This window comes from Cucurbita moschata, unplaced genomic scaffold (genome assembly GCF_002738365.1).
Source record: "Cucurbita moschata cultivar Rifu unplaced genomic scaffold, Cmos_1.0 Cmo_Scf00028, whole genome shotgun sequence".
Lineage (NCBI taxonomy): Eukaryota > Viridiplantae > Streptophyta > Magnoliopsida > Cucurbitales > Cucurbitaceae > Cucurbita > Cucurbita moschata.
The window spans coordinates 903,414-917,789 of NW_019268544.1; the positions used below are offsets into that span (position 1 = coordinate 903,414).

General features: G+C 34.1%; 2 protein-coding genes across 2 annotated transcripts; both read right to left on the reverse strand.

The window, feature by feature from the left end:
• Positions 1-462: 462 nt before the first annotated feature.
• On the reverse strand, positions 463-3,456 carry LOC111463127. Its single transcript, XM_023106953.1, has 3 exons — positions 2,575-3,456; positions 1,138-1,336; positions 463-1,055 (listed from the first exon to the last, which is right to left on the reverse strand). The coding sequence occupies exons 1-3, from the start codon at positions 3,340-3,342 to the stop codon at positions 559-561; spliced, it is 1,464 nt and encodes a 487-aa protein (XP_022962721.1). The 5' UTR covers positions 3,343-3,456; the 3' UTR covers positions 463-558.
• An 8,306-nt stretch (positions 3,457-11,762) lies between these two features.
• On the reverse strand, positions 11,763-13,108 carry LOC111463194 (uncharacterized protein KIAA1211-like). Its single transcript, XM_023107044.1, has 4 exons — positions 12,750-13,108; positions 12,334-12,444; positions 12,153-12,233; positions 11,763-12,058 (listed from the first exon to the last, which is right to left on the reverse strand). The coding sequence occupies exons 1-4, from the start codon at positions 12,981-12,983 to the stop codon at positions 11,984-11,986; spliced, it is 501 nt and encodes a 166-aa protein (XP_022962812.1). The 5' UTR covers positions 12,984-13,108; the 3' UTR covers positions 11,763-11,983.
• Between the last annotated feature and the right edge of the window lie 1,268 nt (positions 13,109-14,376).

Consider the following 14,376-nt stretch of genomic DNA (forward strand, 5'->3'; position numbering starts at 1 on the left):
TCTATTTATTTATTTATTTATTTATTATTATTATTATTATTATTATTAAACACACAACACATACACACAAAATACATTTTATAATTATTTTGGGTTATTACAATAAGTATGTTTTTTTTTAATATTAAAAAAAAAAACCCGACAACCCAACTCAACTCGTTACCAAATTGTATTCAAGTTGCTTAGTTCAACCCAAAATTTCAAGTTGATTCACAAAATTTTGTATCCCAACTTATAAACTGTAAGATCCCATCTCATTCGAGTATAGAGATGGGATCTTACAGTATTTTCCAGCGATAGGCTAGTCGAATAAACGAAGAAAACTAGTACAACTCCAAATTCCTAACCGTTTATTCTTTCCGAAGTCCCTCCTTATGAGGTTTTCAATGTTCCGTTAGATCAAAATAAAGATGAGTTTATAATAATCTTTTAATTGAAAGAGAGATTATTGTAGCATATGATTAATTAAATGAAATGCTTAGATATGAAAGATATGTATAATATACAGCAAATATTGATAGACCACCACCACCACCCTCCTCTCCTATATACATAATTTCAACAAGCAAGTTCCACAGCCAATTCCTCCACCAACACACTGAAAATTGCAAGCTCCAAATCCATGGCTGCCCCTCCTCTCCTCTCCTCCTCCTCCTCCTTCTTCCACTCCCCAACCTCCTTCCTTAGATCTTCCTCCACCATCATCTCAATGGTCTTCAATTCCACCACTTCCCACTCCTCCAACCTCCTGCAAACCCTCTCTATAACCTCCTCTCTCGCGTCGAGACCGCTTCGTTTCGCCTCTTCTTCTGCAATGAGATCCATGACGAGTTTCCTCATGTCTCGAGGTTCGGAGCTTGCATTGTTTCCAACCTCTTTCACGAAACGTTCGATGTCGTATGCGTTATCCCATTGAACTGACTCTTTGTAGTTTTCTAGCTTTTCTTCTTCTTCCTCTTCCTCTTCCTCTTGAATTATTTTCTCGAGCTCGATCGGGTCCAAGTTGGCAAGTCTCTGGAATCTTTGAAGCTTGTTTAATAGTTGCTGCTTTGTTCCTAATGTGTGTAGAAATGGGAATCAGAAACATGGTAAGGAAAATTATGGCTGAGGAGTCTTTTCAATACTAAAGCTACTTACTTTGGACTGTTGCATAGCTGCATTCCAAATTGTAATCTTCGTCCCTGTCCCCGTCCCTGTCCCGGTTGTCACGCCGTTCATCGTATGTGTCGTCGAAGGGACCATCCAATACAGACACGGGACTACATTGCTCCTTATCTTCTTCATCTTCTTCCACCTGAAATTTCTTCAAGCTTTCTTCACTGTTTACTGTTTCATCCTGTACAAACATTCAAACAAAGTTCAAAAAACAAGGATGATGGATTACACACGACATTAAATCCCGATGGTATGAAATTTCCTAGTAGACGCGTTTTAAAAACCTTGAGGGAAAGCTCAAAAGAGAAAGCCCAAAAAGGAGAATATCGGCTAGTGGTGGGTTTGGGGCATTACAAATGGTACCAGAGCCAAATACCGGGTGATGTGCCAACGAGGAGGCTGAGCTCAAAAGGGGTTGGACACGAGACAGTGTGCCAGCAAGGATATTGGGCCTCGAGGGGGGTAGATTGGGGGGTCCCACATTTATGGGAGAATAGAACGAATGCCTGCGAGAATGCTAGGCCCTGAAGAAGGATGAATTGTAGATCCCATATCGAGTGAGAAGGAGAACGAAATATTCTTTATCAAGGTGTGGAAACTTCTCACGATTAGACGCGTTTTAAAAACCTTAAGGGGAAGCTTGAAATAGAAAGCCCAAAGAGGGCAATATCTTCTAGTAGTGGACTTGGGCCATTACAAATGGTATCAGATTTAGACACAGGGCGATTGCCAACAAGAAGGCTGAGCCCCGAAAAAGGTGAACACGAGGCAGTGCGACAGCAAGGACACTTGGCCCCGATAGAGGATGGATTAGGGGGTCCCACATCGATTGGAGAAGGGAACGAGTGCTAGCAAGAATGCTAGAACCCAAAAGGGATAGATTGTGAGATTCCACATCGGGTGGAGAGGAGAACGAAACATTTTTATAAGGGTGTAGAAACTTCTCCCTAGTATACACATTTTAAAACCCTCCAAGGAGAGCCAAAAGAGGACAATATATGCTAGCTGTGGGCGGGGGCCTGGGCGGATACGGATTCTCTACTCAATTCTCCCATCTTACACAACAGAAACTTCATAAGCCTAATTCAATTAGTCAATTGAGTGATCACTAGAGCATAAAAACCCCAATCAGCTAATCATTTTGTCAACCATCAAGAAGAATTTCCAAGAGTTTAACCAAATAACCATTTGGGTAATCACTTATGATCAAACAAAAGTTCAAAACAATTGCTCATAAATTTGTCCTGCAAAAAACATAATGGGTTTTGTCTGTTTGACGCAAATAGTTTTTCAACCCGACACACTCTCAACTCCACAAAGAAAGTAAAAAAAGAAAAAAACAATCAAAATTGCAGAGATATGCTTAAGAGTACCATCAAGAACACACACAGCATTTAATGTCAGAGTAAATTTTCAAACCTCTTTGTTACGGCGACAAGGAGAGGCCGCCGGCGACAGAAAATCCGGCGTCTGACAACCGTACGAGGAGCTTCGCTGAAGAACAAATCGGAAAGGGCTTTCACAGAAATCTTCCCCTGAATCCACAGATTGGCTACTACAAGAAGTCCCCAAATCCATTGATCTTCCTTCTTCGTTGGTTTCCGACCAGAATCCATAGCTAGACCTTCCATTATAAGAACTCGTCTCCCCCTGCGTTATTTTCCTTCTAATGGCGCTTTTTCTATGCCCAAACGACGCTAAATCGCCGCCATTATCACAACCTTCCGTTTCACGGTCAGTGTTGTTCCGATTTCGAAGAGTTAATCTCTTCAAAACCGACCCAAATCGCGCAAGCCCTTGATTCTTAATCTGGGTTTTCTTAGATTTCGCTGTCGATTTCTGTTTATGAATCTTTAAAGCAGCTTCAAGAAGCAACGCCGCCGTTCTAGCCGGAACATGGAGGAAAATCGCATTAGGACTACTTCTATTTCTGGCCGGCGAACGAAACTCAAACAGGGGAGATTTCCGGAGCTCCGGCGAGGGGTGGAATGATTTAAAACAACCATTTCTGCAGAAATCTCCCCGGAAAACAGAATTTGACGAAATGGGTTTTCGTTTCTTGAGTTGTAAATCGGTTTTAGGCGAAACCCTTTTGAGATCAACGCGTTTGTCGGCGATGTATGTGTTCAAATGGAAGGGCTCTTGATCCTGTTGCAGTAACTCGTGCAAGGGCTTGTGAGGCATCATGAATGGCGGAAATTGGAAGGCAATGGATAGCAGTTTTTGGAAAGATTGAAGAGGAAGAGGAGAGTTGGGGGATTTAAAAAGGGTAACAAATTTGTGGGATTATAAGAAAAACAGAGGAATTAAGATTAGATTAAAGTGTTAATTGTTTTTTTTTTTTTTTAATGTATTAATGGAAATTAAATTAGGAAGAGAGTTGTTGAAGAAAGATTCCATGCATTGCTATCCACAGACCACAAGGTACAGCATGCAATTAACTAAATTAAAATAATAATAAATAAATGGAGGTCTTCTTTCTCACTCATCTTTATTTTTTATGTGAGAGAAAGAAATTTTAATATTAAAAAGATCGGTTCCAGATGTCTATTTACCATGCAGGACCTCTCTTGTTCGGGATGAAAATTTTCCATCTAACGGGCCAAAATAGACAATTTTTGCTAGCGATGAGCTTGAATTGTTACAAATGGTATCAAAGCCAGTCACCGAATGGTGCAAGGCACTAAATGGAGTAGGGCTAGACTATCTCCACAATAGACGCATTCTAAAATTATGAGATTGATGATGATATTTAACTGGCCAAAACGAACAATTTCTACTAATTGTGGGTTGGGCTCTTCAGAGCCAGAGATTTCCTCCGAGCTGGGTTCTCCATCTCTATCTTTGTCCCAATAAATTTATTATATTATATTATATTTTTTTAAAAAATATTATTAAATTTATTAAAATGTTTTATTTTTTAATTATAAATTATATTATTTTGATTAAAGTAATTTGGAGGGTTTAAAAACTTGGGAGTTTCCATGTACCTACATTCATAGCTTCAATTTGGACCCTGTTTTTAGTTCCTCCATATATATATATATATATATATACACACACGCGTACATATTAGATGATCGTTTTATAACACCTCAAACCCACCGCTAACAGATGTTTTCTTCTTTGAGCTATCCCTTTCGAGCTTTCCTTCAAGATCGCATCTACTATGGAGAACGACTAACCCTACTCAGACCAGTATCTCACGTCATTCGATGACTAGCTCTGATATCATTTGTAATAGTTCAAGCCCAGTTCAAGTAACTATTATCCTTTTTGGGATTTCTCTTCAAGGATTTTCCCACCAGGTTTTAAAACTCACACTCTTATAAGAAATATTTTGTTCCCTTCTCCAACAGAAGTGGAATCTTACACAATTAGAGTCGAGCCACACGATTCTATTCCAATGCACGTCACAAGCAAGTGACCCATTTTTTAAATAAAATAAAATCGATACTCTTGACATACAAACTTTTACGATATAATTTCAATACTCAGATAAGTTTGTTTATTGTCTCCGACATTTAAAGGTCATGAGAAATTGAATTGTTTTTGCGAATGTTGATGAAAATGATGGTGTTTTTGTCCTTTCTTAATAAATTTTACATTTTGTATTTTGTATTTTGTATTTCAATGTATATCTTCAAAGGAGCATCCCATCAAATTTTGTCTCACTTTTTCGAAAAAAAAAAATATTATTCATTTTATTTACTTTTAAATACTAATTTCAACTGATTAATCAATAAAAATATTTAAGATGGTGTAAAATTAATATTTGATTATTTAATTCTATCTACTAAATTTTTAAAAAAAAATTTTAATCTAATAAATCTATAATTTTTCAATTTTGTACGTAATAAATAATAATTCATTTAATATTTTTTAAGTTAATGAACTAAAAATTAATTCATTTAACATTTTTACCCTTATAAATTTATATTCAATTATTTATTTTATAAATATATATATATATATATATTTGTAATAACAGTTATATTTTTTAGTCAATTTTTTAATAAAGACAAAATTAAAATGTTAAAAGTAAAAAAAATTAGAGATTTATTAAATTATTTTTAAAATAAAAAAAGAAAGTAAATAAACACGTGAAAAAAGAGCATGAGAAGAAGAAGAAACAGGAAAACGACAAAAGGAAGAAACAGAGAAATTGGGGAAAGCCGACAAATGGGCAGCCGGGTCGGATATTTGACCACTTTCAAGTTTTCCCAGCCATTTTGACGGTGGTCTCCTCAAATAAATCTCATCTTCTCCAAAAATAAATAAATAAATAAACAAATCTTATCCACGGCTCTCGAACATGACTTTGATATCTTGTTAGGAATGACGACTTTCTAAAATAGTTTATAAATGGACTCGTGAAAATTAACTGTAAAAGAGCCATTAAAGAAATTGAAATGTTGTAGTCTGGTTGTCGGTAGTTTTTTTTTAGTATAAAAGAGGTATCCACCTAGATCGTTACTCGATTAAAATCATTCCCCTTTAGCCCTTCATTAATCATGGTACAGACTCGAATCTTAGTCTGGGTGATTCTCATGGGGTCGATCACACTATTCGAGGGTCGACTTTAAGAGATTTAATTGACGTTTCAAGCATGATTGAAACAATAAATTGAAAATAAAAGTTGTAAACTTTTTGTGCACGAGGAATGGGCGATATGATGAGGGTTGTTTGGATGTTTACTTTTGTAGAATTCTATTTAAAGTAAGGTTTAAAGAATTTAAAATAGGGTGGAAAACCGAGTTTTTGCTTTTTATGTGTCGTTTTTGCTTTTTATGTGTCGTTTTTGCTTTTTAATGTGTCGTTTTTGTCGAGTCAACCACCTCCTTTCCATTTAATAATCATTGCAAATTGGTGCCCTTCCTTTTTACTTTTACCCCTTTATTTCATCCCCATCTTCTTACTTTTTACTTTTTTTTTGGTTTAAACTTTTGAATTTTCATCCCATCCCATCACTCACTTTACTAACAATAATCGGAAAAGAATTAGGGTTCGATTGGGTAGTCAGTGTTCGAATCAAAGTCACACGTCAGTTAATTTAGAGAATGATTATGGGTTTATAGTCAAACAATACTATCTCCATTAGTAAAAGGCAAAGACATGAGCGTTTATGCTCAAAGTAGACAATATCATACCATTGTAGAGAGTCGTGTTCATTCACCACTCGTGAACTGAACCAAATTCAACTGAACTCAAACCGTGCTGATTACCAATCATGAAAAGGCAACACTATAATTTAATATGGGTTTGGGTTGGAGCAGTAACATTATAATTTAATATGATTCCAAAATGATGAATTAAATAATTAATAGAGCTACCTTTAACTTTATATCCCCTCATTTATTTCTTTAGCTTTTTATCTTTCATTTGAAAAAGTTGAAGAAGAAGTTCTTATGTTATCATTTTGCCCATCATTTCCGAATTAATTAAATATGTCTTTTTCTTTATTTTTACCACTTTATTTTCATAAATAATTATATAAATGTCATATGGAATCTTCATCATTAATGGGTGCATAATTAATATGATCTTGGTGTACTACCTTAAATATGTGTTTTAATGTCTAATCATTAATGCATTAAATAAATATATGAATAACTCCTAACATTTGTTTAATTTAATTTGGTTTCGTTTCATAATTAAGACAACTAATCATTTTTTAATGTAATGTTATATTCGAGAAGTGAGAGGTTATCCGACTCCGATAGTATTTGAGTTAATTTGTAAATTTAATTCTTATAGTTTGAAAAAGACTTAAATTGTTAGGTCTTGTAACGTCGTTAATGGTTTGTATCGTATTCATTGCATTGAGGCCTTTCATTTTTCTAGTCTCATATTCGTGACCACGCCTAGGATCCCTACAATATTTGTAAGGTGGCTGCTGTGACCGCGTAGGAGGTTGATCGTGAGGATCAATCTAGTCATATCGTCGCTTCTGTTCCACAACGGTCGATGGAAGGGGTCATCGAGGTTTTCCACTAATATTACCTTTTGTAGCCTTAGCTGCTCTCAGGGCGACAATAATAGTAGGCACTATTGTCTTGACGATACCGTGGATTCTTTTGTCCAAACCTAAGACGAACCTCTGTGCTAGTTTTAGTTCGGTGTCAACCAACTCTGGAGAAAATCGTTTCATTCTCATGAATTCCCTTGCATATGTTGTGATTGAACGTCCTCTTTTAGTCAGTTGTGTGAACTTTTGCTGTTTGTGAAGTGAGTTGCCCTTGGGTAATATTCTGCCCAAAAGGCATCTTTAAATTCCAACCACGAGACTACACCTCCATCGAGACTAAGAGCCTTGCAAGTGGACTCTCACCGTAACTCTGCATCGCCTTGCAACATGAACAATACACATGATACCTTTTGATCATTTGGGCAATTCATCAACCTAAGCACGGTCTCTTTTGACATCAACCCCATATGTGCTACGGTTGGATCCTCTGCAGTCCCATTAAAGGTACAAGGGTCACATCTTCTGAAGTCTCATAGGTATCTTACTTTTCTGATTAATGAGTAGTTGCAACTATTTCCATAACCGCTTGTCATGACTCCCACATTAGGACTGTTGTGGGATTTGGTGTGACTTGAGGCACTACTGACAATGGGAGTGGCATCGCTTCATTAGGTCGATTTATCGTGGACCGAACTTCTTCTACGACTGCCTCTACCCTCTTCCCCGACCTCTAGGTGGCATAATCTCTATTAAACACATAACGTACTAAGTCTATAACACTCAACTTGTATAATAACATATATGACATACTCCTCTTCTCAACATGCAAACATAATAACATAACATGCTAAACTTTACATTATCATAATCGATCAACAACATACAACATTTAACAAAAGCAGTTATTATTTTTAAAAATCATACCTAAAAGTGACAGTATATCTATTAAAAGACCATGGAATTAGCCGGTCTACAAAATCTAAACACTTAGTGCTCTGCTACAACGCCCTAATTTTCTTACCTAGATCAGAGACGTCACTACATGCATGAGTTTAATAACATATGCGAAAATCTAAATAAAACGTTTCAAACAAAGACATGGACTTATACGCTTAATTTAAAACAATAAATAGAAATAATATCGTCAAAATAAAACCTTAGCATAATCTTTGAGCACGAAAATGAAAAGCCACCTCTGAAACTACTAACTGAAAACCATGCATACTATTGTCCTATCTTAAATTTCATGGTCATTTTAGCATTCACTGTCAGCCGTATAGGGACGGTTTACCTTTACCTGAAAAACAAGAGTAACACGTAACTTGAGTATTTTAAAAAATACTCAGTAAATGACTTTACTGTTGATTTTACGCAAGAGGGTAAAAATTGTTGAGTCATAAGTTAATACAAAATTTAACAATAATTTTTTAAAAAAAATATATTAAGTTTAAGCACGTTTTTATTTTTATTTTTTATAATTAATTTACCGTTTGGAAGAGAGTTGATTGAGACGGTCAAAATGGGGGGTTGGAGAAGGGACGTCATTTAGTTATTGAATTCCACGTGTAAAATTGAAGACGACATCGTTTTATCAGAAATGGTCGGACTTTTGTCCCCTCTTCGCTTTTACATAGGATTCTAAATTGCAATGCTAATAAGAGAGACATAAAAGTGTTGTATTTGGATCCTATTTTGTTCTATTTCAATAACATTATCTCATCACCCTATCACTCATTCATCTGTTACGTTACTTATTTATCGCTTTTAAAAGTGAAGACTACCTCCATAAACTAACACGAGTCCTTTTTACGTACTGTATTTCACTCACATGTTTCCTAGTAAAATTCTCTAGAAGTAACCTTTTGTACATACACAAAGGTATCTATTTATCCGGTAGGACTAAGGCTTCGTGGAAACCTGTCCAAAATGAGATGAGGAATCCCCATTTGATAAACGGGGTAAGAGACGAGGATTGTGTTCCCTACCATAATCCTGCTTTTTATACATATAAAAACAAACAAACAAATATATATACGTTCTCTAGACTTTATTTTTCCAAAAATGTCTCGATTCATTGTTTTGTAACTATTTTTTATAAAAAAAAATTTATATTCTTTCTCGATTACATAATCTAAATAAGAGAAAATCGTCAGTCATTTGTTTGAGGGTCACATTCAATGAATTGATTTGACTCATTTTTTCAAAAAGCAATGAAAATAATAATTGTGGGTTGCAAAATGGAGAAGTAATGCCAAGGCATGTGATATGCCATTTTCTTGTACAATTAGGTCATCTTATATATATATATATATATATATATTATATAAATTAAAGAGAGAAAGGACACAAAAAAACACCCACAAATCTAAATCGTAGGATATGGGAAATGGATTTTCCCACAAATTTTTGGTAAATAAAAAATGGCATTTATATGAACATTCAAGTATTGGGACAAAATGATGATGCCTTGTGTTGTTTGTGAGCTTCTAAGTAATGGGACCTTGTGGTGCTTTGTCGGTTCTTGTCCATTTTCTTCTTCATTTTTTATAAATTCCAATCCTTGTTCTTATTCATACATATATATATATGTATATGTATATGTATATTAGTTTGTAGGGCTTAGAACAAACCTAATATGAATAACGAGCCTAATTTAATTGATCGAACTATTAGTTTTTTTCTAAATCTCAAAACTTTGGATGATATTACCTTCAATTGTACTATAATAATAAGTACAATAAATAAACGATATTACTGTCCACATTGGTTGGAGAGGGGAACTAAACACTCCTTATAAGTATGTGTAAATCTCTCTCTAACAAATGCGTTTTAAAATCATGAAGTTAACTTGACGATGATGATATGTAACGTTCTAAAATGTATAATATCAGCTAGCAATGGGTTTTAATAGTTCTAATTATTTTCAATCTTATAATATTTTAACATAAAAAATAGATTTAGAAGTTAGGTATTAACTTTTTCTTAAAAAGTTAATAATTTAAAATTAGACTGGATGGTGTTTTATTTGTAATAATAATAATAAAAAATGAAAAAAAAAACACGATTTATTATGTTTAAAGAGTAGTTTGTTTATTAATATTATATATTTTTTTTATAAAATTGATTATGTTCACATCTCAAAATATCCAGGAGAGAGAATCTTTTGACAAACCACTTTAATTAAAAGAGACATGTCGTGCCAAAACACACTAATATATTTTCTCCCTTATTTATTTTTTAATAACAAAACATAAAGAAGCCTTTAAAAAATAAATTAACAGTTCTTGGTTGAGGATTCAAATAAATGAATTGTAATCCTACCAAATTGGAGTAATTAATTTGTAAAATCATAATAAGATTCAATTTTTTTTATTGCCAAAATGAGACTAATTTAGTGGTAATTTAATGTTAAATTGACATTCAGATATCAAAAATTAAGTATACATTCAGATATCAAAAATTAAGTATACATTCAGATATCAAAAATTAAGTATCATTGAGTATAATACCGGAATTGGGTTGAGATAATTTTTTATTTTATTTTTGGGTTGGGTTTAGGTTAAAAGATTTTCATCCAAAAAGCAAATAAAAAGTAGGAACCCACGTCGTGTGGAGGAAGAAGAAGAATGAAAGAAGTAGAGAGTAGCTTCTTCACGTCAGTCTCAGTGAGGTGAGTAACGAAGAATGAAAGGAGAAAATGGCAAGTAGCGAGTCGAGTGCGAGAAAGAACGAATACGAAACTGGATGACGAGTCGAAGACAAACGAAGAGGAGTAATTGGGTTGGCCCAGCCTATCGAAGTAATTTGCTAGACCTAGGCAGAGGAAGAAGAATGTGGGTTAGGCTTGGACTTGGTTTCAACTCCTCTTCTATCTCTTCTCTATTTCTTCATGTAATTGGGCACGGGTTGACCCAGTCCTTTGCACACTAAACTCGCACCCAACCCAAATCCGATCACGCCTTAAAAAAAATCCAACTCAAACCAACCTTTATAATTCAAGTTGAGTTCTCAGTTCCTATCATTTAATTTGAAAAAAGAAAAAACAATTATGTAAATAAGATTAACACAAATGTATGAACTACATTTAATGTGTTTTTCTCAAAAAAAAAAAAAAAAAATCTAATATACCAACCAAATTCCAATAATTAGCATATGATATATTCAACAAGGTTATAATTAGTCCATAGAATTGGTCTCCATAGTTTTAATTCTAAAAGCATATTGGAGGGCAAAAAGTATATAATATCAATTATTAAAATAACTCTAAAACTCCACTATTATTTCAAAATAACATAAAACATAAAACAACAAAGAACAAATGGTAGCTAACACATGCAGGAACAGACTAGGGCTTGACCCAATGCAATATTTGGAGTGTAGCCTTTGTTAGGGCTTTCCCCAATCTAACATTTTGTTTTTTTTCCAGAGAATTAGGGCCCTATGAGCTGCTTTATATTATATCGAAACCAAATCGTCTACCTTTAAAATGGTAATTTGTGTATGAACCGATCCACTCAACTATGCTCAAATTAATAATAAACCGAGCTCATCAAACAAACCAAAACCGAGGGAAAAATAAAGAAATGGAATACTTTGTATATCAAATTCTACATGTTTTCCAAGGAATGTGCATGGCAAATGATGAAAAGTTTAAATACAATATATCTTTGTATTAGTTGAAAGCAATACATACATATAAGACAGTGGTTACCCTAAGTTATGAATGTTGGTTCAAGTGAAGTAAACTAAACCAAAATGAAATCAAAATATAAGAGAGTGGTTAAAGTAAAACACCCATAATACAGACATAGACAGAGAGTAAAACACATACCACAAAGGGCTACAAACAGATGAATCAAATTAGGAAGTGTTGTCCACATGCTTACTCAGTTCTTCCAACCTCCTCAGCCTCAGCCTTTCACTTTCACCAACCATCTAATATCATCATAATCACAACAAACAATACCTCTGTGTTCATATTAAATTCAATGTTCCCAGAAGAGAGAATTTCAGAATTTATGAGACTAACCTCCATTAGTTTTGATACTAATTGTACTTTCTCGCTGTTCTTTTCATTGAAGGCCTCAAGGGCATCTTTGTATTCTTTCTCCTGTTATACACAACAATTCCAGATCTTAAAAGGTTTCAAAAATGTTTGTCTCTTTGGAATAACTTGCGAGAAAGATTGTAAGAAGAAAAAAGGGGATTACCCTTTTTTGGCATGTTTGTCCTAGTGGTTTTAATTCCTTGTTTACTGCATCAATTCTCTTACGAATCTGTCCGATTTCTTTCCTCATTGGATCCGCTATTGCTTCAAGTTCCTGTTCATGATTCCCTTCAGGCTATTAAATTCTTTATCCAGTCATCCTAACTACTAGTTTACTTGTAATTTAAGGCAATAAAGAATGAAGTATGATTTAGCGGTTGAATTTAGGGGTTTCGATTCGATTTCGGAAAGCGCAGACTAGCAGCAGAAGAATTTCTAGGTCAGATGTTGAATTTCGCAAAATTGAATAGAATTCCGGAAAGAAATTAGAAATTGATAGCAGTTATTGCAGAGATGAAACAGAGAAAAGAACAACGAAGAGTTAATTAGTTAGGGTTTATGTGTAAGGAAAGAGATGACCTCTCGAATGGAAGCCAAACGCCTGTTTTCTTCCTCGACACGGCCGAGTCGAGCTTGAAGTTTCTGCTGAACTTCGGTCCTCATCCGCTCGATCTCCTCTTCCTTCTCCCTAAAAGCCGAAAGCGCCGATTTGGACATCTCTTCATCGTCTTTGCTACTGAAACTAAAATTTCCAGAATTCTGTAACATCAATTGAAGCTGCTGGTGCTGTGGATTTTGCTCCGCCTGCTGCATCTTCAACTTTTTCTCTCGATTTTTTCAGAGGAAGCGTTCTTGTCTCTTTGTTGGTTGAATGAATGAACTATGAACTCCCTTCCCTTTCCTTTCATGGGCTGCTCATTTTTCTTTCCTTTTTGTTTTTTTTATAATCTGTTCTTCCCATCTTCAAATTCTGACCCTTGGATTACATCCAGAAAACGGCCTTTTTGGGGCCAAAAATTAAAAATGTACCCATTTAATTAATTCCAATTAGAATTTGGAATCCATATTTGATACCTGATTTTTTCGACATTGTCACGTTGCTCATACATTATCTTCCACAGACCAACACGAATCCGCTATAATGTTTTGTCATCCTAAGAAAATTCTTAACCGGTCACCCAATATAGAATTGTTCTGAGAAAGTAAGTTTTAGCTCTGAATTTGTAGAATTGAGCTACCGAGAATGAACGTTGATATAAACCAAGAGACATCAATCATACAATATACTTAAATGAAGATATAAAGAAAATAGTAATGAAATTATCAAAACATATTTAAATTCATGCCACATTAAAGAAAAAATGAAGTTTCGTGTGATAAACTTTAGTACATTACAATTTAGAATTATTGTATTTCATTAATGATTTTTAAGACTTTTTATTTACTTACAATTACATCATGGTTACATTAAGTATAAATGTTAAACTCTTGAATGCCTCTAATAGTTTTATTGTGATGCTATAAAAAGTATGTATGTTGTATTTGTAAGTAGACTTGGAAAATACAGTAAAATGTGCATTTGTGCTTCTGTTTAGCCAATGACTAAGTTTCTTTGCAATTCTATGTAGTTTAGATTGCATGTAGAATCATTCAAGTTCGATATGATTAATCTTGCTTGTGGAGTGATTCGAATCTAAAACAAGTATTCTTGCGTTGAGATATTTGATCAACAAGAATCATTCAAGTTGATCGATCTTACTTGTGGAGTGATTCGAATCTCAAACAATGTTTTTGTCTTGAGATATTCGATCAACAAAGTAATCCGAAACTTACTCCCCTTGTAGTGATTTTCACATATCAAACGTGTACATTGTTCGTATAAGTAGTAACTTTTAACTCTTTTGAGTCCTTCGTGAACATTCTATTATCATAATCGCTCACAATCAAATGTGAAAAAGCTCTGACAAGCACGATCACGACACAATAAAAATAAAAAATTGGAACATCTATTTAAAATATTAATAGAAAAGAATTTACATAATTTTTTATTTATAAATGGGTGATATTAAATCTTATCCTATGAATGTTGGAAGGGTTCTAAGTAATTAAAGTCAACTTCATGTGCTTGGTCGTTGGCGGTTCTCAAGGTTTTTTTTTTTTTTTTTTTTTTTTTTTTTTTTTTTTTTTTTTTTTTTTTTTTTTTTTT